This window comes from Brachyhypopomus gauderio, chromosome 4 (genome assembly GCF_052324685.1).
Source record: "Brachyhypopomus gauderio isolate BG-103 chromosome 4, BGAUD_0.2, whole genome shotgun sequence".
NCBI lineage: Eukaryota > Metazoa > Chordata > Actinopteri > Gymnotiformes > Hypopomidae > Brachyhypopomus > Brachyhypopomus gauderio.
This window is the reverse complement of record NC_135214.1, coordinates 4,336,175-4,362,845: the sequence shown is the minus strand read 5'-3', so window position 1 is coordinate 4,362,845 and position 26,671 is coordinate 4,336,175. Positions and strand designations below refer to the sequence as shown.

The 26,671-nt window shown below is 48.2% G+C and overlaps 1 protein-coding gene across 2 annotated transcripts in view; it reads left to right on the top strand.

The window, feature by feature from the left end:
• Window positions 1-25,980, top strand: part of plcl1 (phospholipase C like 1) — a 51,456-nt gene extending 25,476 nt beyond the window's left edge. The window contains exons 1-8 of one of the 2 annotated variants that reach the window (XM_077001658.1): window positions 3,840-3,878; window positions 5,431-6,054; window positions 7,619-9,316; window positions 14,380-14,742; window positions 16,247-16,450; window positions 18,180-18,255; window positions 19,947-20,056; window positions 22,183-25,980. In XM_077001658.1, coding sequence (XP_076857773.1) covers window positions 3,855-3,878; window positions 5,431-6,054; window positions 7,619-9,316; window positions 14,380-14,742; window positions 16,247-16,450; window positions 18,180-18,255; window positions 19,947-20,056; window positions 22,183-22,347 — 3,264 coding nt within the window. In that variant the 5' untranslated portion in view covers window positions 3,840-3,854 and the 3' untranslated portion in view covers window positions 22,348-25,980. Of the gene's footprint in view, window positions 1-3,839; window positions 3,879-5,430; window positions 6,055-7,618; window positions 9,317-14,379; window positions 14,743-16,246; window positions 16,451-18,179; window positions 18,256-19,946; window positions 20,057-22,182 lie in introns of those variants that run through there. The other variant, XM_077001657.1, reaches the window with a different exon arrangement.
• Window positions 25,981-26,671: the final 691 nt, after the last annotated feature.

Genomic DNA, 26,671 nt, shown 5'->3' with positions numbered 1-26,671 from the left:
AATTTTCTACACTTGGGTGGTCCAGTCGCAAACAGTGGTCCAAATGCCTTCTGCTGGGTATCTTTGTACTAGTCGATAGCCCTTAATTGATTAAATCAGGGCTGGCCAACTCCATACCTGCAGAGTTACCACCTGCAGCACAGTTCCGGCTTTTATCTAACCCACCTAATTGAAGCATTCAGTGACACTTAAATGGCGGTCATGTGGTTTGCAGCTAAGTACTGCCTCAGATTAAGTCCTCCTGTTTCATTCACGGTTCTCCATCTCATTTTTAGATCACTGAATGCTTTATATAATCTTCTGATTTTCTGCCTCGACATCATGACAAATCAGTTCATTTACAGATAATCTCAACATGACAGTGATTAGATTGGCAGGCAGCTAAACTCATTGTGGGCTAATCCACAGTCGAGCTTGTGGCTGAGTCCAGATCGGATTAGCACTGCCAGTACAGGGTAGGGGGGCGGAGTGGGTGGGGCTAATGGAGTGTTTTTAGTTGGGATTATTAGTAAGGTTGGAACATTGTTGCATGTGGGGATGTTATGGACAGCAACAGGTGTTAGAGAGGCTGGAGTTGACATTGGGGCAGGTGGGGGTAGTTGAGGAGAATTCATTAATCATGTAATTCATTCATTAACCACTAATAGTAAAATGGGGTAATGACTTAGCTGATATTTGAAAAAAAACATTAACCTTCACAGGACAGTTGATAAGCAGTGGTGAAAAAAGTGATGCACTTTTGCACATTTCCACACGGTGTAAATCTCTGGGATTGAGAGCACAGGAAGCATCGCGGTGGGTGCAGACGTGACCTCTAGGATAACCATAGCAACCCCTCGAACCCATATTAATTATAGTTCGAAAAATAAACAAATACACTAATAATGCAAACCTACACACCACACAATTAATGCACTGAACTATTAACCTGAAATAATAACCAACATGCACTGAACTATTAACGCCCTTAACTGTTAACCTGAACCTTTAACATCCTGTTGTAGTTTAGCATTAGTGAAGCTTTGTTGATAATGAATTGTTTTTAGTTTATGAACATCCATGTGCGGAAGCTCAATCAAAAGGAAATTTAGGTATTTTTGAACCTCATATGGCAAGAAATTATGTTAATAGGTCTCATGATTTTGCAGAGGCAACCAAATTATTGAGGCCATTGCCCCCACCCACAGCGCACACACATTGTGTTGTTATGAAGATTATTCTAAGTGCATGTTTTTCTGTTGTTGCTCTGTTGCCTGTTATGAGTTTAATGATTGAGGCGCAAACTCTAACTCCAAATTATAGATGTCACTCTGCAAAGCTCATTCATACAGTATTAGGTCTGTGGAACAGAATGCTGTTGATTCATTAGTGTTGGTGTTGGTAACTGGCAGCATGGGTGTGTGATCTCAGAAGGTGAAATGTGCACAAACCTTGGTCTGTTGCCTGCTGCTGGTATGTAAGCCCTGGTTATGTCATAACTGCGGGTTTTATATTCGGTGGTGTGTTTACGTAAGCGGGCTTGTGAACATTACATCTATATCCCATGAGCTAAATATCTCACCTTGTGTTTAACACAGAATGGCACTGTAACTGTTGCAAGGCAGGTACTATGTGTGTGAGTGTGTGTGTACACATGTGTACGCATGAAGAGGTGGTTGCAGAAGAAATTTAAATGTGTCATTTTTAAGGAAAACCCTTCGTTTTAGAGCACCCTTGCTAATAAGTCAAGCAACCCCAAAACCTCCAGTGAAAGAAACTTTCTGACTCCGCCCCTGAGACATTGTATTGGTTCAGTCTTGTGGCTATCTGTGATGGCACAATTTTTTTAAAAGGAAAATCGAGGCTCACTTGGAATAGTTGATGCGTACGTCTAAGTTTGTTCCAATATTTCTGTGCTATTTTCAGTTTCTGGGCCTGCTGTTGATTGGAGTTTCTATAGGATGAAGTCAGTTTTCTCAGCAAGCTCCCCATGGCCTCTTACGACATGTCTTTTTATTGTTGTGCCAAAAACAATAAGCCCAGCATAAACCGGTCTATCCAGCAACAACATGTGCTAGTGGAGCTCTCCCTCACTTGCCAATATCCAGGAGACTAGACTTCTTCCTTTGTTTCTGTCAGCGTAGTCCACCATGACATACAGGCAGTGTTTGGATATCAGTTTTTGTGTAGAAAGTCTACAGTGGGATCTTTTGACTTTCAAATCTACTTCAGTGTTTGCCCCTGCCCCTGCCTCTGCTCCTGCTCCTGCCCCTGCTCCTGCCCCTGCCCCTGCCCCTGCCCCTGCCCCTGCCCCTGCCCCTACCTCTGCTCCTGCCCCTGCCCCTGCTCCTGGCCCTGCCTCTGCTCCTGCCCCTGCCCCTACCTCTGCTCCTGCCCCTGCCCCTGCTCCTGGCCCTGCCTCTGCTCCTGCCCCTGCCCCTGCCCCTGCCCCTACCTCTGCTCCTGCCCCTGCCCCTACCTCTGCTCCTGCCCCTGCCCATGCTTGTAGCAGATGCTAGCACTAAGGAAATTGATGTATGAACATGCATGTTAATGGGGTTTTAGCCGGCCCTGCCAATGGCTCGGGGAGGACTCGGAATCAGACAAGAGGCCCTGGCACGGCAGCCCACAGATGGCCAGTGACTGAGCCGCAATACTCCAGGACGGCCTGGGCTTTTCCTGACAGCCTGGAGTTAAGCGCCTGGGTCGGAATTCTCCCTGCTGTGGCCGGGCTCTTCTGGAACGTCTTGTATGTCTCCTGTTGTTGTTGTTCAGTTCCCAGACATCTCCGAGTCTCCCTCTAACTGACCACCCACTTCCTGTTCTGGCCTTCTCTGGATCTCCCTTCCTCTTCCCATTGGCCGGAGATGGGAACTATATTTACCCCATCATGCATTGCTGTTCCATCATCCCTGTAGCTGTGCTATCTCTCTCGCATTCACCGAGCGGTGCATAGCTTATACTGTCATTCATATTATGGTGAGAACAGATTCTTCTGCCCGCCTACTGTTGTCCTGCTAATTTCATCAGCAAGGCAGCTTCTTTCCTCAGTTATCTTTCAGCTCTCTTTTCATGTCACTTTTACCATTGAACTTCTTTGTGTTTCTTCGCCCAACCTTCACGGTAATTTCCTGACGGTTAACCTGATCCTCCGCTATCATCTCCGCTTCTCTTGGTTCTTCGAGCGCCGATACTCAGCCTCACTTCCTTGTGCTCTTATCATTTTCTCATGGTACTTAGTCTCAGCTCGGTGGGAGGAGTTCAGTAACTACCGAAAACTCATTAGAAAAAAGGGACAAAACATGGAGTGAGATTATGGAGAGTTAAGCCTCGTAGGCCAGTGTGGGGCATTAAAGCCTTTGTGGACTTGTCCTCGAGGTGTCCCGCCAAACGCCGATGGGTAGTCGTTTTACGGGGGCACGGCTGTCTCTTTTTTCATGTTCACTGCCCCTGTCACCTTGGTGTTGTACCTCCGACCCCTGCCCCCGAGGCGCACTAGGACACGGCTGCAGGGCTGTTCCGCCTGCCGGGCTGCACGCTGCCTGAGCGCCTTCTGACCTGGATTCGCTGTTAGCGGGCGAGTGCTGGCTCATCATGTGAGCGCTCGCTCCAGAGAACCTGAACGTTTTAGAGAAACGGCGTTGGTCAGCAGCGGCAGCAAACTGTGACGGCCGGCGATGCGAGGACCTTGGGTTTCTGCCCGTCCCACGGCCTCGTTCCTGGACACGGCCGGCACGAGGGCCTGCAGATCTCACCTGTGTGATGTGGAGCGCTGTCGTGAACTCTGCTGCCTCTGCCTCGTGTGTTACAGGAAGGATCGGCCCGCTCCCGGTCCATTTCTCAGTGTGTATTCTTGATTAGACAAGGATTTGGACATGCTGGGTTCCATCGGCTTCACGGTACATTTAATCATTTATACGCATTCGCAAGCACACATGCACTGACAGGACACAAGTCATACCTCATGCATAAATATTGTATGTTGATTCCTACCTCGCGTAGGGCCTGTCACCAATTATGTCACTTTGGACACTCAGTGAGAGTGGTAATAAGAGCCATAGGGAGTAACCCAGATTTAATGGCCATCGCGACTGCTGAAGTGACATCATGTGTTTGTTTTGCAAGTTTGGTTGAAGATTCAATTGTGGGCACGAGGATATAAATAGTTTGGTGCTGAGAGCTGCCTTTTCAGAGACAGGCCTTCGCCTGACACGCCTGAGTCCTTCACCTCCACTCCCCAGAGGAGGGTGGCGCAGGTCGCTGGCCTCAATCTGTCATCGTTTGCTTACTGCAGTGTTTTGTTCAGATAGCGTGCCTGGTGCGGTAAATGAAATCAGCCTCAAATCCATATCGGCGTTTCATCGCTGCTGTGTCGTGCCTTCGGATGCAGCTCCGTGTCCTCAATTATAGGAAATCTGTGGTAACTGAAGCATGGCTAACGTTTCATTCAGAAGTGATCAGATCTGAAGTCCCGCACCTTAAGGTCCTTCACGAATTTGTTTTTCATTGTCTTCGAAATTCGGCCTGCGGTGGTGATGCTGAGCTTTCCGTTCCTATATTTACCATCCCCGTTCCTTTGCCGTTATCAAAAGTGCCACGAGGAAGAAAAACATCCTGACTGGGTTCGGTACAGTCTGCTCAGCACATTCACAGGTACAGGCGGAGTCGGGTTGGTCCGACGTACGGAGATCAGGCGGTGTGGAGAAGGATGGCTGGAAACACAATAACGGCCGGCAGCTTCCTAAAAACGTCCAGTGATGGCTCTGACGTTACCGTACCGTCGGGCTTTAAGATGGGTTTAAAATGCTGAAGCCACTGAAGGGGAGGAGGTGCTTAATTATCACAGGAGATTGGATTGATTTTTAGATTATGCTGGAAATGTGATGTGGGGAACAGATTGTTCGACTGTGTCCTGCTTCTTGTTCTACACAAAAATAAACCCATTTTAATAATTACAGACTGGCTGATTCTGTAAATGTTCGTATCATTATTTGTAAACTTCCGTTACATTAAGCGTGGGTCCGGTCATTCGATATGCGAGCTTTGTTGTCCCTATGGCTCACTGAGGAAGTTACTAGCTCCTCGTGGTTGAGATGACATACCTGAGAAGAAATTCACTGAGCCCTCGAATGGAATGGAATATGGCCAGAACCTTATACCCCTAATTTAAAGGTTGACAGATGTACAATATAAATTTGTTTTATAGATGTACGTATTTCATAGTTCAAAGAATTATGACGCACCTATTTTGTTTGGCCTTCAACATTCCAAGTACCTCTGCAAAGTTACTTAAAAATGTTCCAAATAGGTTCTGTCACATAGCCAGACACCCTGCCGTCACATTTACGCTTTCATTTACGACATTTACGATTTTCTTTTTGGCCTTAACTCCTATTGGTAAAGACGTTTCCTCCCAAACGGTAACTTGACGTAATCGTCTTTGTCCTGCAGGACCCCTCGGTGGCCAAGGTCAGCGGCGGGCGGAAGAAGACCGTCTCCTTCAGCAGCATGCCTTCCGAGAAGAAGGTCAGCAGCGCCGCGGACTGCTTGGCGTTCATGCAGGGCGGCTGCGAGCTGAAGAAAGTTCGGCCCAACTCCCGCATCTACTGTCGCTTCTACACCCTGGACCCCGAGCAGGCCTGCCTGCGCTGGGAACCGTCCAAGAAGGACGCGGAACGCGCACGCCTGGACATCTCCGCCATCAGGGAGGTGCGCACGGGCAAGAGTACCGAGACCTTCCTCCACAACGGGCCATCGGATGTGCTGGCGGAGGAGGCTGCCTTCTCCATTATCCACGGGGACGAGTATCAGTCGCTGGATCTGGTGGCACTGTCGGCGGACGTGGCCAATATCTGGGTGACGGGTCTGCGGTACCTGGTGTCCCATCCCGGGGCGCTGGGTGGAGGCGTTGGGGGAGAGGGAGGGGTGGTGGAGGGGAGTGTGGGGAGCAGGATGAGGAAGGACTGGCTGGCTGCAGAGTTTGCGCAGGTGGACGAGGACGGGCACGGCATCGTGTCGGAGGATACGGCGGTGGCTGCAATCTGCAGACTCTGCCCCGGCATCAAGGAAGCAAAGGTGAGGAAACTGGGTAGAGAGCTCACCTTATGACGGTCCTCGCCCTGACGGCCTCGACCCTGACAGTGCGCACTCTGACGGTCCCCGTCCTGATGATACCCGCCCTTATGGTCCCCGCCCTGACGGCCCCCACCCTGAAAGTCCGCACTCTGACAATCCCCGCCCTGATGGTCCCCGCCCTTACAGTCCTCATCCTGACGGTCCCCGCCCTGATGGTCCCTGCCCTTACAGTCCTCATCCTGATGGTCCCCGTCCTTACAGTCCTCATCCTGATGGTCCCCGCCCTTACAGTCCTCATCCTGACGGTCTCCGCCCTTACAGTCCTCATCCTGACAGTCCCCGCCCTTACGGTCCCCGCCCTGATGGTCCCCGTCCTGACAGCACGCACCCTGACGTTCCACTCCCTGACGTGTCACACCCTGATGTTTCACGCCCTGACGGTCTGCGCCCTGACGATCAGCAGCCTGGCCTTTATCACTGCTAACCAAAACTGTGGTGAACAGTGGAGAAATTTTATCCTCAGTGGAAACTTTGTTTTCTCTGCTTTTACACATTGTAAAACCATAATGTAAACCATAGTGTGTAAACCATAGTGTGTAAAAATGTCCAAAAAAACCTGGCACCCCACCAGGTTGCTTTGGCAGAGAGGCTTCTGATTAAATAAGTGAGAGAGAAATGTTAGCATTGGAAGCAGTGAAATAAGACAGCAGCAGGTGGTCTTCAGACCAAAATAGATCACATGGGTGCAGGGTATGGGGTGTACTCTCTAGTCCACTCTGTTTTCTTGCTGTGGTCTCCTCAGCCTGAGTTATGAACAAACCCTGTAGCTTTGTAGTGGCAGAATTACTGTGGGGGGTTGGATCTAGCAGCTGCAGAGACTATGAGTGTGTGTGTGTGAGAGAGAGAGAGAGAGAGAGAGAGAGCAGGGGGAGAGTGAAAGGTAGGGGGAAAGTGTGTGAGAGAGAGACAGATAGAGTGTCTGGACAGGAGAAAGAAAAGCAGAGTCATGTCTCTACGTCTTTGTGTCATGAGCGGAGGGACGAGGAGGATGGGACAGGAATGCTGGTCGTGCAGCTGTGTCTGTACAGCTTTCTGCAGGACTTACTGTGGTCTGGCGTTTACATGCACGCCCATATTTCTGGGTCAATTAGTTATTAAACTTGCTGTGGGATTTTATAGAGGCTTAATTTAGAAATAGATCGATAAGACAGATACTGGTTCAGACGGAATAGTGCAAACGTTTCAAATGGCCTTTTGCTTCTCTAGTCCCTGTTTGATTTGTGCTCGGTAGCAGACATTTTGTCAGTTAGAGGGTGTAGCTGGACACTTACACAGGTTCAGTATGCATGGCCGTGCCACTGGGATGTCAGTGTAATGTAATGGTGCTGAGAACAGGTCCCAACCACTCATTAACCGGGTAGAGCTCAACTGTGCCTGTCCGCCGATGAGCCGCATTTTGCAGTCGCCCACTTATAAACCTCTAATAAAAGTAAGTGGCCGGCATTTGTTATAAGGCGGTGGATGGGCTTCGAACTCACTGACCCTCTCGTCTTTCCCGGTGTAGGTGCGTCTGCGCTTTAAGGAGATCCAACGCAGCAAGGAGAAGCTGACATCCCACGTGACGCTGGAAGAGTTCCAGGAGGCTTACTGTGAGCTGTGCACCAGGCCTGACGTCTACTTCCTGTTAGTGCAGCTGTCAAAAGACCGCGAGTGTCTGGACGCTCAGGACCTTCGTCTCTTCCAGGAGTCGGAGCAGGGACTGCCCCTGGCCACCAGCGAGGGCTGCCTGGAGCTCGTCAGACGCTTCGAGCCCTCCGCCGCCGGCCGAGAGAACGGCCTCCTGGGCCTGGACGGCTTCAGCCGTTACCTGCAGTCGGCCGAGTGCCAGCTGTTCGACCCCGAGCACCAGCACGTGTGCCAGGACATGAGCTTGCCCATGTGCCAGTATTACATCAGCTCCTCCTACCGCTCCTACCTGCTGGACGACCAGGTGCACGGCAGGGCTGATCTGGGGGGGCTAATGCGGGCTCTGCAGGCCGGGTGTCGGTGTTTGGAGCTGGGGGTGACCGACGGACCCGACGGGGAGCCGCTCCTGGGTGTGGACTACGGGCCAGACAGCAGACATCACCACCACCACCCACATCACCACCACCACCACCACCACGGCCCCATCACTATGCGCACCGCCCTGGAAGTGGTTAACAAGTATTCCTTCCTCATCTCAGAGTTCCCGCTGCTGTTGTACCTGTGCCAGAGATGTTCGCCCAGTCAGCAAGGCACTCTGGCGCAACACCTGAAGAAGGTGTTTGGAGACAAGCTGTACAAGCCCGAAGCTCCGCCCATCGGTCCCGTGGGCCGTGGTGCCACACTGCCCTCCCCCGAGCAGCTGAAGGGAAAAGTGCTGTTGATGGGCAAGAAGTTGCCCCCGGAAGAGGAAGGCTCGGAGGGCGAGGTGTCCGAGGAAGACGAGGAGATCGGTGGTGGAGGTCCACTGGCGGGCCGTCGGATGACCATCCCCGGAGAGGAGGATCTGGGCGTGGTCCTGGTCGTGCCCCCGCCCCCTCAGCCGAGACGGCTCCGTTTGCGGCGCGAGCTCTCAGACCTCATCGCCGTAGCTCGCATCAGCAGCCGCAGTTTCTACGCCCACCGACCCAACTCCCAGCAGCCCCAGCAGCCCTCGCCCCCCTCCACACCCTCCACGCCCGGGACCCCTCTTCCCCCGGAGCCCCCCTGCTGGACGGTGTGCTCTCTAGGAGAGGGCGAGGCAGGTCGGCTGGCCAGCGAGAGCCCCGAGGAGCTGGTGAACTTCACCAAGCGCCGTCTGACCCGGGTGCGGCCCAGCTCGGTCCGCCTAGACTCCAGCAACCCCAACCCGCAGGGCTACTGGAAAGGCGGCGTGCAGCTGGTGGCTCTCAACCACCAGACGCCGGGCGCTATGCTGGACCTGAGCCGTGGGCGCTTTGCCCAGAATGGGGGTTGCGGCTATGTGCTCAGGCCGGCCGTCATGCGGGAGGAGGTCTCCTACTTCAGTGCCCAGTCGCAGGGCTGCGTGCCCGGAGTGCCCCCACAGACCCTCAGGGTGAAGGTGATAAGTGCCCACAACCTGCCCAAACCGCAGGGCTCGGGGGCCAAGGGCGAGGTCATCGACCCGTATGTGGTACTGGAGCTGCACGGGGTGCCGGCGGACTGTGCAGAGCAGAGAACCCGAACCGCCGCTCAGAACCAGGACAACCCCCTGTTCGACGAGACCTTCGAGTTTCAGGTGAGAGATGTTGTGGTTCAATCAATCAATCAATCAAATTTTACTTATGTAGCGCTTTTTACAACAGTTGTTGTCACAAAGCAGCTTTACAAGTGCCGAGTCCAAGCCCCCAGTGAGCAAGCCAAGGGCGACAGTGACAAGGAAAAACTCCCTAAGGGCATGAGGAAGAAACCTTGAGAGGAACCAAGACTCAGGGGGAGAACCCATCCTCCTCTGGCCAACGCCGGTCACCATGCCAACGACAATAATTTAGACAGAAAGAATAAAAAGAAAAGGAAAAGATGTAAGGGATAATGTCCATTTTGGTGTAGGCATATCCGGTTAGGCAGGAGGTGGCCGGCCCAGGATGGATCTCTGGAAAAGGCTTGTCTCTCCTCATCAGTGTTCCTCGAGTAGGCGGGCAGCCATGTGGAGAAAATAAAACAGGGAAAATTTGCTCTGTATAAGGACATATACAGGACAGATTATGAACATTTCTGGAGTGTGGCTGCAACTCCGGCATTAAATTAAATTATTACAGCCTAGCTAAAAAGGCAGAACCAGAAGGTAACATAGACTTGGGAGCATTCTGAGACAATGGCATCCATCCACTGCACTGTCAACAAACTTGAGTGACCACGAGCAGTGACAGGATGACAGCACCAGCACCCCAGTCTACCATAAAACCCTTATGGTTGGTTGTTCCAAAGCTGGGGGGCCTTACAAGAAAAGGCTCTTCCCCCTGCTGTTACCTTATTAATTTTTGGAACTAATAAAAGGCCAGCTCCCTGTGATCTTAGTGGATGTGGGGGTTCATAATAGGAAATAAGTTCCTGGAGGTAATCAGGAGCAAGCCCGTGCAGTGCTTTATAAGTCAATAAAAGAATTTTAAAATCAATACGGAATTTAACTGGGAGCCAATGCAGGGCTGATAGGACTGGTCTGAAATGCTGAAATTTTCTAGTTCTAGTTATTTAGATTCCTATTTGAGCATCCTGACAGTAGTGAGTTACAGTAGTCTAATCTGGAGCTAACAAAGGCATGCACAATTTTTTCTGCATCATCCTGTGATAATGCATTTCTTAACTTGGCAATGTTGCGGAGATGTAGAAAAGCTATCCTAGTAGTATTATCTATGTATTTATCAAATGATAGGTCGGAGTCGAGTATGACGCCTAGGTTTTTGGCTACTGTGCCAGGTGTAATGGGATAGTCTGCAAGATTAAACATTAGATCTGCAATTTTTTGTCTGGCGGCCTTAGGGCCCAGGAGGAGAACTTCTGTTTTGTCCTCATTAAGTTGGAGGAAGTTTAGAGACATCCAGCATTTAATATCTCTTACACAGGCCTCAATTTTTCCTAAACTGAGTTTGTCATCAGATTTGGCTGATATGTAAAGTTGAGTGTCATCTGCATAGCAGTGGAAATTGACACTATGTTTGTTTATAACTGTGCCCAATGGTAGCACATATAATGTAAATAATAGTGGTCCCAAAATGGAGCCTTGTGGGACCCCATATTTCCCTTTTGTATGTTTGGATGGAATATTATTGAGCTCTACAACTGATAGCGATTAGTTAAGTAAAAGTAAAACCATAAAAGGGCTGTGCCTGAGACTCCAAACCAGCGTTCTAACTGTTTTAGCAAGATCCTATGATCTATTGTGTTGAAAGCTGCACTAAGATCAAGAAGTACTAACAGAGATACATAGCCTTGATCTGAGGCAAGGAGGAGATCATTTGTTACTTTGACTAATGCTGTTTCAGTACTGTGATGGGGCCTAAAACCAGATTGGAACTTTTCAAATATGTGATTCCTATGCAGGCATAATATATAGGCATAATTGCTGGGCAACAGCTTTTTCTATTATCTTGGATATAAATGATGTGTTCGAAATGGGTCCATAATTAGATAGCACAGTCGGATCAAGATTTGGTTTCTTGATCAGAGGTTTAATAACTGCTAATTTACATGATTTGGGCATGTGACCTATTGTAATGGATGAGTTAAGTATAGTTAGAAGAGGTTCAGTTACAACTGGTAATACCTCTTTTAATAACTTTGAGGGAAGTGAATCTAGTGTGCAAGTAGTACAATTTAAGGATGAAATTATTTTCTCTAATTCTGATTGTTGGAGTGGATGAAAAGCATCAAGCTTTTCTCCCAGTGTAAAATTTAAATAAATATCGACCGAACCAGATGACATACCAGTTGTTCCACTGACTCGCACACTTAATAACATTTTACACTGACTTACTTTTCAAATGAGGAATCAGACAGCCTTGATATCATTATGAGACAAAACACGCCATTACCATTAGCTCATTTACATTAGCTCATTTCCGTATTCATTATGCTCATTTACATATTCATTAGTAAAGACTTGTCACTAAAATATCTTTTGGTTTTAAGTAAAAACTATCTAAAAATATACAAAAGATAATTAAAGTCATGCGTTTTGCGAACTTGAAAAGAAGAGATTGCATGGCTACAGTTTCAGTGTCAGTTGAGGTGCCTTGTGGTTGTGACGCCCCATGACGACACCTCTCCTTTAACCTTTGCCCCCTGCACATGTGAGGTGGCAGAGTGTATCTGTAAGTGTGACTCTCCACACGCTCTCGTGTTTCTTAGAAGGCCTTGGTCTAGAAGACAGCTGATGGGTTGAGCACACACCAGCTGGTTATAGTGAGTGTGATTACTGTAGCCATGGCTACTCTTAAGGATGTTACTGTAGCCATGGCTACTCTTAACGATGCACAAGTTTGCATGTTTTGCCAGTCACTTATCCTCGTTATGCGATGTCAACAAGACGTCGCGTGTATCAGGCCAAAATCCACGAGCCCAGCTAAAGAAACGCTTGACGGAATCTCGAAAACAGTCCGCGGCGCACCGCTGTAAAACGAGACCCTGTCACCCTGAAGAGGGACTAGAACAAAAATATTATTGCTCGCCCAGAACTTGGCATAAACAGCTGAGGGACGCGGCTGCTCCAAGTTCTCCAGCAGATCTCCATGGAGATCAGACCTGGGAAGCCCCGTCTGGCGGGAGTCCGATGTCACAAAGCTCCGCCGACCACGTGGTTGGAGAAGCCGTGGCAGAACGCAGCCGATTTACATACGATGATTTTTTACACAGCAAAGATTAAGAAATAGCACACTAGGACATCTGGGGTGGACATCTGTTACAAATGACCTGCCTGGAATAATTATACCCTGCCTTTAGCAACATTTAAACTCGGTCCATTATGTAATGTTTAAATTTTGACGTCCAGTTCCACTATGGCTTGAATATGGGATGTTGTGGTGTGTTTCTTTCTTCTGTGTTGTCATTAACTCTGTGGGGCTCTTCTGTTTCTTGCGTGTGAGTGTGTGGCTGTAATTAAGGTTTCTGCTCACCTGTGCAGTAAAACCACAATGAGGTTAATGGCCAAGCCCCGTGATTAGAGAGTCAGTGCTGTGGTGCAGGTGCGGCTGATCTACCCCCGTACAGCTGTTCTCAGGTCTGTAATTAGGGAAGGACGGCATCAAAATGGAGCGGCCTGCCAGACGGTAGTGCCGGTGACACAAACGCTGATCGTTCAAACCCGGAGGTCCCTCGGCACACACCCCTCACACAAGGCCATGGGTTCCACCCCTTCCCCGGACAGACCTGACCTTTCTTTTAGGACCTAATTTAACCCGCTGTAATTGTGAGAGTCGGATGAGGCCAGTCTGCGTCTGCTGATGATTTAGAGGCGCTGTGGGAGGAGGACGCTCACACGTACACGCCGTGCGTGCGAGAAGTGAAGCGGGGGAAGGGAGTGTGCTGGCGTAGCCGGAACACACCTACGCACAGGCATCTCCCTGTCGTCAGCACAGTTCACCCAGCCTGGTCCAGACGCTGTAGGTGTCCCTCACAGGATGTCTGGTCTTGTTTCAAGACTTCATCTCCGTGCACGTCTGGGCTGCTCAATTGTGGAGTTGGGTGACTGGAGGCCAGTCTAAAATGACTGGAGGACACACGCACACACGCACACGCACACGCACACACACACACACACACACACACACACACACACACACACACACACACACACACACACACACTGCACTCTTTAACCTGTTCCACTTGTTGGTGGAACTATATTGTGTGGCCTTATGATTAGTGGCCAATTTCTCATATTTTTTAAGCCATGTGAGTGGTAGGCAGAAAGTGTAACACACACACACACGCACGCACGCACGCACACACGGAGGGGACGGTGTGCTGCTCATGGTGCAGCATGATAGATGATTTTTGTGCATTTTGCGGTGGCCTTTTTCACTAAACACATTTATCATAGAGAGGCCTGTACTACTAATGATACCAGTCTCACCATCTGTGGGTTCTTGTTGCTGTGTGTGTGTGTGTGTGTGTGTGTGTGAGTGTGTGTGTGTGTGCACGTGCATATGTGTGTGTGTGTGCATGCCTGCCTGCGTGTGTGTGTGTTTGTGTGTGTGTGTGTGTACTTCATAGTATTTGTCTGTCTTTTCTTTCCATCTGTTTGTGGTTGGTCTGTGTGTGTGTGTGTGTGTGTGTGTGTGTGTGTGTGTGTGTGTGTGTGTGTGTGTGTGTGTGTGTGTGTGTGTGTGTGTGTGTGTGGGATGATTAGATGATGCGTTTTACTGTTGTGTGTGCACTTTCTGGCACTTTCACTCTTTCTGCGCACACACACACACACACACACACACACACACACACACACACACACACACACACACACACACACACACACACACACACACACACACACACACACACACATCCTGCTTTGCTTCTAAATGAAGAGGAGTATAGAGATAAAGGTGTGGGTGTAAAGAAGCTCCCCAGATGGGTCTTGGTAATTGCAGTCACATTAGAGTTTGGCTCACTCTGGCTTTGCAGTGTCACACGTAGTTGACGAGACCAGAGCAGAAGAACCTGCTGTCACGCTCAGCGTGATGTTGACAGGTCTGCTGGGTTCAGCTGAGCACGAGACTTATTGTCATTCTAGCATTGTATTAGACTTAATTATTTAACCTATATTTGTTTGTGTGTGTGTATGTGTGTGTGTGATCTCTTTCGTAGGTGAACATGCCAGAGCTGGCTCTGTTGCGCTTCGTCGTTCTGGATGACGACTACATCGGCGACGACTTTATTGGTCAGTACAGCGTCGCATTCGAGTGCCTTCAGCCTGGCTACAGGAACGTGCCCCTGCTGGGCCTGGCGGGAGACCCCTTACCCTACGCCAGCTTGTTTGTGCACGTGGCCATCACAAACCGCCGCGGAGGGGGCAAGGCCCAGAGGCGTGGCCTGTCCGTGAGGAGAGGGGTCCGTCGGGGGCGAGAATACGTCACCCTCCGCAACACTGGCATCAAAGTGCTTGATGACACCTTCCGTTCTGCGGGGGTTCCCCTGAAAGAGGTGACTGACCTGCGCGAGGATGCACTGGTAGGTGTGACGGAGGCCGCAGGGGAATTGCTGTTACAGTCTGTTACAGGGGATTACTATTATAGTCTGTTACAGGGAATTACTGTTACAGTCTGTTACAGGGGATTACTGTTACAGTCTGTTACAGGGGATTACTGTTATCGACTGTTGCAGGAGATTGCTGTTACAGTCTGTTACAGGGGATTACTGTTACAGTCTGTTACAGGGGATTACTATTACAGTCTGTTACAGGGGACTACTATTATAGTCTGTTACAGGGAATTACTGTTACAGTCTGTTACAGGGGATTACTGTTACAGTCTGTTACAGGGGATTACTGTTATCAACTGTTGCAGGAGATTGCTGTTACAGTCTGTTACAGGGGATTACTGTTACAGTCTGTTACGGTTAGTGCTGTTACTCTCACAGTTCAAACCTTTGCAGAACTGTGGGACATTTCCTGATTGCACTCAGCTTTAGTGTCACATACACATCATTCAGTTTACATGCTGTATTTTCACATTGCATAAGAAGAAAGGTCAAATGTGACCTGAAATGTGTAAACCTCTTATGCTGAAGATACTGAACCTCTTATTTAGCTGCATATTAACCCAGAGTTAATCATAACTGTGTTATCAACTCATTATAAGTCTTAGGTCCTTATGATTATTCACGGAATAGAGTCCAAGCATGTGGTTTAATATCTCCCAAATCTGATAATCAGTTGAAATAACTTTGCTAATGGCCCCAACACTTTAAGGTTAAGCAAGCAAGACTTGCTTATCTTCCTTGATCTAAGTACTCTAAGTTGCTTTTCTGATGTGGAGTGCTTGAAATAAGAGTAGTGTGTGTGTGTGTGTGTGTGTGTGTGTGTGTGTGTCTACTGTGTGTCTCTGTCTATCTGTCTGTGGTTATGTGTGTATCTGTGTGTGTGTGTGTGTGGTAGTGTATTTGCAGTATGAAGTGCCATCTGAGAGTAGTGAAAGAGCAGGTGAATTACAATGGTGGGGGGGGGTATCTCTCCAAATCTATAAATACCACACATTCCACACATTCCCACAGAACATTCCCTACTTATTACACACACACACACACACTCTCAGGTGAGTTATGGTAATATTGGCAGTAGGTGTACGACTCTGCCATGTGGAAAATGGAAACTGGCTTCCCTGTTTTTTCACACTCTGAGGAGAGGATGAATCATAAAATCTGAAAATCCGATAGATGACCAAGACTGAAACGTCTGATAAAAGTGGGCAGCTTTATCTCTCTGTATAACAAAGAGCAGCTCAGTGTCTGATTATAATTATGCTAATACCTGCTATCATGTGTCTTTGTGCTGAGATAAAGAACTCTCATAAATTTGAGTGAGTGAGCATTTGTGCGAAGCTCGCCACAAGCACAGTGAAAACATTAACGCGGTGCTGTTCTCGCTCGTGTTTGGTCAGCAGCATTTTGCGTGTGGGTTTGTGGTGACTCTGAAGTTGCCAGTTATAACCTTCTGTTTTCGCTTCTCCTTCTCTAGTGCGCGACAGTGGCTTTCAAAGAGCAGTGTGGGCTCCCCCCTGTGGCCAAACTGAAGCAGTGCATCCAGAGCCTGGCGCCGAGACTTCAGGGGCCTGATGGACCCCCTGGGGCTGCTCTCATTCTGAAAGATGGTTACCCCTGCCTGGAGCCGCTCAGCAACCTGAACGACACCACACGCAAACTGCTTAACGCCTATGACGCGGTAAACAACGCACATGGACTTAAAACGTACAAGAAATCCTTTAAATGACTAACAAAAGCAAGATGACCCTAGCTTTTTTAATGTAAACACTGGTCCCAAGGGGTGCTTTTAGTCATGATGTTTCTAGAGGCTTTTGAGAGAAGGGAGCAAGTGACAGGACACAGGAGGCTTTGTAGATACAGGAGACGCATGCGCACAAGCACAATCTTGAGATTGACGGCAAGCGTTAGTTTGTCCACGGAGGAGTCTGGACATCTGGAGTGTGCTTCAGTGAATTTTTCATTTGCATAAAGAGAAAATGTAGGAAGCATTTGCATGAAAATGTATCATTAATAAAGTAGTGAACAGATGAACATGGCACATTTCTCCCAGTCTGGCAGGACTTTCACACTCCAAGAGTGAGTGAGTGAGTGAACCTGTTCTGCTATGATGCCCCATCTGGTCGCTGAGCAATTTGTCAGGTTGACTGGAACATCCAGGTGCTAAACAACAGAATATGTAGAACGGCGCACACACAAGTTCTAGTGCGTGAGCAGGTTGAGCCGCTGGTGTAACCTCCATGTAACCTCCATGTAACCTTCGTGTAACCTCCGTTTAACCTCCATGTAACCTCCTCTCAGTCCTCCTGCTTGGCCTGATTCACCAGTACTAAAATTCTCACCTGCACAATAACTGACGCAGTTAAGATATTCAGAGTCCAAATACATATAATACACATCATTTCTTTTTGCATTTTAAGTCGGGTCTCCAAACGTACTTTTTCAGAGCTGCCTATAACCCTTAATTTTATGCATTATTGTTGAATACTGTTTTTCTGTTTTTGTTGTTTTATTATTTATTATTACTATAGTCATATTTATACCTTGACTGTGTAAGGCGACCTTGAGTGTCAGAAAGGCGCCATTAACTAAAATGTATTATTATTTTATTATTATAATAGGACTGTCTGAAAAGCTGTTTATCAGGTTGGTTTTTAGGTTATATGGTAGGGATAACACAAACAAGACAAGACACAAATAGATGAATGTGAATAGATGAATGTAAATGAGAGGATTAGGCATGTAGGTAGTACGGGTGGTTGCCATGGTGGGACCGCATGTGAGTGGGTGTGTGTGTGAGTGGGTGTGTGTGAGTGTGTGTGTGAGTGTGTCTGTGTGAGTGTGTGTGTAGACGGCTCTCTGCATCAGATAATGCTCAGCTCAGCATGAGTAAGGCTTCTCTCCATCAAGAGTGCCATCCTGGTCTTGAGCGTATTTGTCTTGATTCTGTTCTTTTGGCCCGGTGATCTCACTTTGATACGGGTCTCAGGAGGTGCGGGATTTAGCTCACTGTGACCAACATGTAGGCCTGGACGTTAGACATCTGAAACGCTGCGAGGGTAAATCATCATATAAATAAATCATCATGTAGGGTAAATCATCATGTAAATCATCATATCTCTCTCTCTCTCTCTCTCTCTCTCTCTCTCTCTCTTTCTCTCTTCCTCTGCTGGACTGTTGACACAGCATCTTCTGAAGCATCTGAGATGGTTGGGTGGGGGGTGGGGGGGGGGGCAGGAACGCAGGCAAATAGACAGACTTGGGCCAACTGTCGTTGGTCTGGACGTTATAAATATCTCCACTGTGGGAAAGGGCAGACGGGGTCTCTGCTGACCATGGGACAAATATACAGTGTGTGTCTGTTCATGCGGACCCTAATTTTACTGATTTCATGTATGTGTCATCCTCAGATGATCTCAGCCAATAAACAACTGATAGAAAATGCGGAAGGTGTTCAGGAGAGGATCACCCAGGTGCTGAAGGAGGGTGAGTTGAGACCAGGAACGTGGGTCTAATGATATCACACTGGACCTCATAGTGCAGGGGTATAATCCACACTGTCCAACACTGCAGGCTGATACAGTCTATGGGATTTAATTAACAGTTGCCTTAATTAAGTTGCCTTAATGCTTTAATTAACAGCCATGTTTTGGGATTATCAAGTATTTGGTGATTGGCCATGCTGAGTGGTGATTGACCATTCTGGGTGGTGACTGGGTGACTGGAGGTGGATGGTGATTGGTAATGCTGGGGGCAGTCATGGCCTGGTGGTTAGGGAACTGGTCTTGTGACCGGAGGGTCCCGGGTTCGATTCCCAGACCTGAGGCCATGACTGAGGTGCCCCTGAGCAAGGCCCTTAACCCTCAATTGCTCACTTGTATAAAAAATATGAGATAAAAATGTAAGTCGCTAGATAAGGTAGGCCTGCTACAAGAAAGACTTCTGAATAAGCAGATGGAGACTTACAACAGAGCACACAGACACACAGACACACACACATATATTCACACACGTATTCATGCACAGACACACACATCAGGAAGGATAGTGTAGAACTATATATACTCATGCACTCAGTACATAAACACATCAACACTTTCATGCTGTTCATACTTAGAAAACACAGTTCATGGAGTGATTCTGCTGGAATGGGCAGAAACTGCTTTTGCAGCTGGTTGGATGGTATCCCCCCCCCCCCCCCCCCCACCCCACAGCAGCAGTGCACGTGTTCCTGCTCACTGTCTCAGCTCATTCACCACACCAGCACATATCATTCCACCCCCCATGGTTCCTACGTTCGTTTGGACACAGGCAGACCACGGACGGGGGTGGCGCTGTGTGTGTGTGTCTGTACATGAATGTGTGTGTATGAGTGTATGTCTGTGCATGAATGTGTGTGTGTATATCTGCATGTATGTGTCTGTGAGTGTGTGTCTGTGCATGAATGTGTATGTGAGTGTGTGTCTGTTCATGAATGTATGTGTGTGTGTGTGTGTAAGTTTGTGTCTGTGCATGAATGTGTGTGTTTGTTCATGAATGTGTGTGTGTGTGTGAGTGTGTCTGTGCATTAATGTGTGTGTGTGTGTGTGTGCAGGCATGTGTGTGTGTTTAATGTCCTCTGTCCTCTGTCTTCACCAGGTATGTGTGTGTGTTTAATGTCCTCTGTCCTCATCAGGTGTGTGTGTGTGTGTTTAATGTCCTCTGTCCTCTGTCTTCATCAGGTATGTGTGTATGTTTAATGTCCTCTGTCTTCACCAGGTATGTGTGTGTGTTTAATGTCCTCTGTCTTCACCAGGTATGTGTGTGTGTTTAATGTCCTCTGTCCTCTGTTTTCACCAGGTATGTGTGTATGTTTAATGTCCTCTGTCTTCACCAGGTATGTGTGTGTGTTTAATGTCCTCTGTCCTCTGTCCTCACCAGGTATGTGTGTGTGTTTAATGTCCTCTGTCCTCTGTCCTCACCAGGTATGTGTGTGTGTTTAATGTCCTCTGTCCTCTGTCTTCACCAGGTATGTGTGTGTGTTTAATGTCCTCTGTCCTCTGTCTTCACCAGGTATGTGTGTGTGTTTAATGTCCTCTGTCTTCACCAGGTATGTGTGTGTGTTTAATGTCCTCTGTCCTCTGTCCTCACCAGGTATGTGTGTGTGTTTAATGTCCTCTGTCCTCTGTCCTCACCAGGTATGGTGTTCCATGAGGATTTGCCAAAGCTGGGGGAGAAGGAGAACCTGAAGGGGCGTAAGCAGAGCAAGGCTGTGGAGAGCTTCACCTGGAACATCACTGTACTGAAGGTGGAGACCCCACTCCCTCCACCCTCACTCTACCCCACCCTCACACTCCCTCCACCCTCACTCTACCCCACCCTCACACTCCCTCCACCCTCACTCTACCCCATCACACTCCCTCCACCCTCACTCTACCCCACCCTCACACTCCCTCCACCCTCACTCTACCCCACCCTCACACTCCCTCCACCCTCACTCTACCCCACCCTCACACTCCCTCCACCCTCACTCTACCCCATCACACTCCCTCCACCCTCACTCTACCCCACCCTCACACTCCCTCCACCCTCACTCTACCCCACCCTCACACTCCCTCCACCCTCACTCTACCCCACCCTCACACTCCCTTCACCCTCACTCTACCCCACCCTCACACTCCCTCCACCCTCACTCTACCCCATCACACTCCCTCCACCCTCACTCTACCCCACCCTCACACTCCCTCCACCCTCACTCTACCCCATCACACTCCCTCCACCCTCACTCTACCCCACCCTCACACTCCCTCCACCCTCACTCTACCCCATCACACTCCCTCCACCCTCACTCTACCCCATCACACTCCCTCCACCCTCACTCTACCCCACCCTCACACTCCCTCCACCCTCACTCTACCCCATCACACTCCCTCCACCCTCACTCTACCCCACCCTCACACTCCCTCCACCCTCACTCTACCCCATCACACTCCCTCCACCCTCACTCTACCCCACCCTCACACTCCCTCCACCCTCACTCTACCCCATCACACTTCCTCCACGCCCACATTCGCCCCACCCTCACACTACCCCACCCTCACACTCCCTCCCCCTCACACTCCCTCCACCCTCACACTCCCTCCACCCTCACACTACACCCACCCTCACACTCCCTCCACCCTCACACTCCCTCCACGCCCACACTCCCTCCACCCTCACACTACCCCACCCTCATACTTCCTCCACGCCCACATTCGCCCCACTCTCACACTACACCCACCCTCATACTCCCTCCACGCCCACATTCCCTCCACCCTCACACTACACCCACCCTCACACTCCCTCAACCCTCACACTACCCCACCCTCACATTCCCTCCACCCTCACACTCCCTCCACCCTCACACTTCCTCCACGCCCACATTCGCCCCACCCTCACACTACCCCACCCTCACACTACCCCACCCTCACACTACCCCACCCTCACACTCCCTCCACCCTCACACTACCCCACCCTCACACTACCCCACCCTCACACTACACCCACCCTCACACTCCCTCCACCCTCACACTCCCTCCACGCCCACACTCCCTCCACCCTCACACTACCCCCACCCTCATACTTCCTCCACGCCCACATTCGCCCCACTCTCACACTACACCCACCCTCATACTCCCTCCACGCCCACATTCCCTCCACCCTCACACTACACCCACCCTCACACTCCCTCCACCCTCACACTACCCCACCCTCACATTCCCTCCACCCTCACACTCCCTCCACCCTCACACTTCCTCCACGCCCACATTCGCCCCACCCTCACACTACCCCACCCTCACACTACCCCACCCTCACACTACCCCACCCTCACACTCCCTCCCCCTCACACTACCCCACCCTCACACTACCCCACCCTCACACTCCCTCCACCCTCACACTACCCCACCCTCACACTACCCCACCCTCACACTACCCCACCCTCACACTACACCCACCCTCACACTCCCTCCACCCTCACACTACCCCACCCTCACACTCCCTCCCCCTCACACTACACCACCCTCACACTCCCTCCACGCCCACATTCCCTCCACCCTCACACTACCCCACCCTCACACTACACCCACCCTTACACTACCCCACCCTCACACTACCCCACCCTCACACTACACCCACCCTCACACTACCCCACCCTCACACTACCCCACCCTCACACTCCCTCCACCCTCACACTACCCCACCCTCACACTCCCTCCACGCCCACACTAGACTTCCTCAGAGTGTCTGTACTAACGCATTGACACTTTTGTTTTTTCCCCTCGCCATGCTCTGAATTCTACTAATGTTCTCCAAAGTTGAATATAACATCATCCATCCTAATTTCTTAATTTTTCTGTATCTCTTCCCCTCTCTCTTTCTGCCTCACACCCTCAGGGTCAGTGTGACCTTCTACGCACTGCTAAAATAGACGCTCTGGACGCCCTGAGGCAGCTGGTGTTGGCTTGTGAGGCTTGTGGCCTGACCTTGACCTCTGACCTCCACACGCCACAGAGTCTCACCTCCAGGCGGGGCAGTAGCCATGGCAATGGCCGCATCTGAATACTGCCTCCTCAGGACCTACTTTACCATGTCCCGACGTCCCAGGCCCTGTCCCCCCAAGTCCCTCGTCCAAAGACCCACCTCCAAAGTCCCGCCTCCCCAAGTCCCACCTCTTCAGGTCCCGCCTTCCCAGGTCCCTTTTACCAGCCACATGTGAAGTTCCCTGAAGACGCGCAGAATGAATTAGAAAATGGATGGATGGATGGATGGATGGATGAAGCTAGACATCCCTTCATTAGTGCAATAGATAGAGCCAGCTGAGCTGAAGTGTGAAAAATTCAAGTGCTTAGACAATAGGCCTGTGAATGTATAGATCTGGATTTATGTACCAAGTTATGTACCATTGGGAAATTTAGAATGAATAATTAATACATACATATAGTCGCTTTCTGTGTGTAAGAAGAAGATAAATATTTTACTAAAAATGCCACAGTTTCTGAAAAAGAACAAAACTAAGATGTAACATTCTTGCTGTTAGATTGAAAGGTAGTTCAGCTTGGTGTAGCATCGCCCGCGGTGTCTCACGGGGACTGGGGCCTGTTGCTCTCTGTTAGTTACACACTGTTGCTGTGGGTTAGGCTGCGTTCTGGTGGGCAATTAGCATTTTTAGAGTGCTGAGTAGAAAAGAGGTGAAAGTGCTACTTAGATTCACAAGGGGGACACTCACTCAACCATTGGTTAGATTTGCAAGGGGGACGGACTCTCACTCAACCATTGGTTAGATTCACAAGGGGGACGGACTGTCACTCAACCATTGGTTATTCACAAGGGGACCCTCTCACTCAACCATTGGTTAGATTCACAAGGGGGATGGACTCTCAATCAACCATTGGTTCAGTACCTGTGTGAGTAGTCAAAACAAAAGCCCGTCGAGACCTGGTGCAAACACTCCTGTTTTACATGCTCAGTCCACTGAGACCTCAGGCTGCTTCCTCCCATGATGAGTTTGATTGAGGAGCGATGCTCATCAGGAGATTTGATTGATTGATTTATACTTTATTGATCCCTTTAGGAGGTTTCCTTCAGGGAAATGATGGACGGTAACGGGGTCTCCTGTCTCCGGTTCTCTTAGGTTACCTGGTGTGGTTTGTCACCTCCGGTCCCAGTAACTTGAATAGCAGGAGGTGGCCCCGCATCTCAGTAAAGATGCTCAGTGGACGTGAGTTAGAAGTGTTAGTGTGTCACCTGAGCCCTTTAAAACCCTTTACAGGACGGCCAGTGGTAATCGCCCCATTGCAGGCTGGGCAGTATCCAGACTGCCTAGGATCAGGTTGGAAATGTCAGAAGAGAAGAGAAGAAGAAGGAGAGAAGGAAAAGGGATGTGAGGGTGTTAAAAAAAGTCAGCAATTTGTATCATCCTATCTTATCTTACAATATTGCCCTCTACTGGCCAATAACGATACATGCGATGAAGAACTGACCTAAAGATCGTTGGCCACGTTGGTCAAGTCAAAAAGCTGCGGTTTCAGTATCGAACAGCCCTTGTGTCTTCTATGCTCTTTTTGTTTAGATGTTGATGATGAAAGCACCACCGTTCATTGTTACTAAACAAATGTCCAGAAGTGACACAGGGCACATGAGCCCATGAATAAACCCCTAGCAATCCTGCAGCAAGCACTGAATAAGCAACGAAATCCTGAGATGGCTAAAGATCACTGGAGCATTAACCTTCACCATGGATAATGTTGTGGAACACGATGTTTAACACTTATTATTAGCATTGCTGCACAGAAGACTTCATGCCATATACTGTCAACTGCTTAAAAAAAACACTCACAAAAGGAGTTATTGTGTTAGAATTTAGTTGTCCATTCTCCGCATTAACAAAGAAATATAGAAATGAAAATATGTAACATTACATATATATTTTCTTTTTCTATGAGTATGAAGTCTGTTAATTAGTGTCAGTATGTGTGTGACCAGTGTATGACTTTTTTGTTTAGGTAAGTGTGTTTAGCTGTGTTTATGTGTGTGTGAGTTTGTCAGTTATAAGGGAAAACAAATTCTGAATGTGAAGAATTGTTCTGCTGTCTGCAGGTCTAGATTTTCTTCCTGAAGGACTGATTGCTGTCGTTAATATTTGTGGTCTTAAAGAGAACAGTGACATTAGATTTATCAGTCAGTAACCAAAATGGCATTCCATTTTCACACCACTCGTGTATACAGAGCAGTGATTTGGTCACCAACAGTCTCAAATTAACTTCATTTGCCTTGTGGTTCACTTGCCTTTCATCATGCCACCTACACAATCTTCGTGTTTCTCGCACTCCTCTTCAACCGCTCTCATGTCTTTCCCCGTTGTTGCTCTGTTCTCTTTGTTCCTCTCCAACTGACCTGGGATCAGCAGGGCTGCATATGGCCAAAGCCCCCCCCCCCCCCCCCCCCCCCCATGTTATTGTCCTCTCATTCCATATTTTTTTCTCTCCAACCCTGAGTGAGACGTCTGTATTACAGTGGTGCAAGGCCAGGTAATGTGCACAAGGTAAGTGGCCCTGCTCGTTAGTGTGTGTGTGTGTGTGTATGTGTGTGTGTGTGTTTGCACATGTGCTTCTGCTTGTGAGCCTCACGTTCAGCAAATGGACTAATGTACTTCATAAACAAGGTCATTATGTGTTGGAGAGAACTTCACCAGTTCCCTGGTAAACAGAATAAATTAAATACTTGCCTAGAATGGAACCTTGAGGCACCCCCAGTGTCCTGTTTTTATGGACTGTCTCCTAATTAAACTGTCCTCTTCAGGATCTACTTACCTGAGCAAGGGTCCAAGTCTGAATAATGAATGCTCAGTCATGGTATTAGCTTTCTGTTTCAGCTTACATGGCTCTTGGAGTGTCACTGAGTCAGCATGGGTCACAAGAGCACTAGGTTAGCTGAGCAGAGCAATGTTCATGTCTAGAAGATTAAACATAGGGTCAAATACTGTTAGAGTAGAATGATAACAGCACTGCCAAGCTAAACACACACACACACACACACACAAACAACACAAAAACAGATTTTTTTGGGCTGTTTGGCTTGCATTGGACATGTTTTTTTTTCTCATAGAAAATGTACATTATGTGTTCAGGTTTTCATCTAATTGCAAACTGTGTAACACCAAAATTGGGTCAAAGTAAATCAATAATCAAGCGATAACAGCAAATGTATGGAGTTGGTATGAGTATTTAAATGGCACCAGGGCTCTTCAAAATTTTGGCTTAAATTTTATCTGGTGTATTTACATGTAATTGAGCACTAAAACAATGTAACATCTTCCAAAACTGCATTCAGTATTATGTAATGTTGAACACCTCAAGATTGTGCTTTGGAATTCCACTGTTCAATTACCCAAATGACTCCTCTACAAGGGAAGCGGTAGCCAAGTTTGCCTTCAGTGGCCTCTGTTTGCACCTCTTCACTCTGACCTCTAAAAAACAGATCTCAAATTGTTTTGTCTAACTCTTATCATCAATTGTTCTTATATAAACAAAGGTTATTTATTAAAGGTATTATGTTAAACAAAACAAAACAAAACAGCTTTAAAATGACCTTGCTTTTATTTTGAAAAGCCAGTTTGTATTCTAAAAGATTAATGAATATTAATGTAACACAGATGTGCACTAGACTAAATAAAGCTATCTTTTACTGACTATCCCACTGTCTCTCTGTTTCATGTGTCGTCAGTGTAATTCGTCCGCATTTGTGTATACCACACTATTCTGGCTTTCCGCTTTGCTCTTCTTCTCTGTAATAATTTCTCTTGTCACCCACAAGAGGGCGTTGTTAAATTAAAGGACAGCAATGTTAAACCATTATAAAATAGCTATATACTATATATACATATATTTACATTTAACGCGCAAATGGCAGATGTTCTTACCCAGAGCCACTTAAATATTTATAAATAAAAAATATTTATTTAAATAAAAAACCTGACATTTCGTTTACATTTCGAATTGTGGTCCTTTACGCCAGCAGTGCAAACAAAATAAAAATCTTTACAGATTAATATTTTTAGACATGAAAACATGATTCCATTAACTTAATGTAACTGCAAAATGGTCGCTTGTAGTGCATCGCATCTTGCACTGCTGAGGTCTGAACGATGCCTGGATGTTGTTATTAACAGACGGTCCTCTGGGTGGAGACATCATCACAGAATTGTTCTTCAACATATGCAGCGGCTTAAAACATCACCTGAAAGGATTTTCTAAGGGAAAGTTTTATGTTGTCTCTAGAGTAATTTAATGGCCAATCATTGTAGACTAAATAAGAAAAATTCTGCACATAAATTGATTGTTGTAGTTTCAATAAAGCTTAGCTGAATTAATTATTAATGACTACA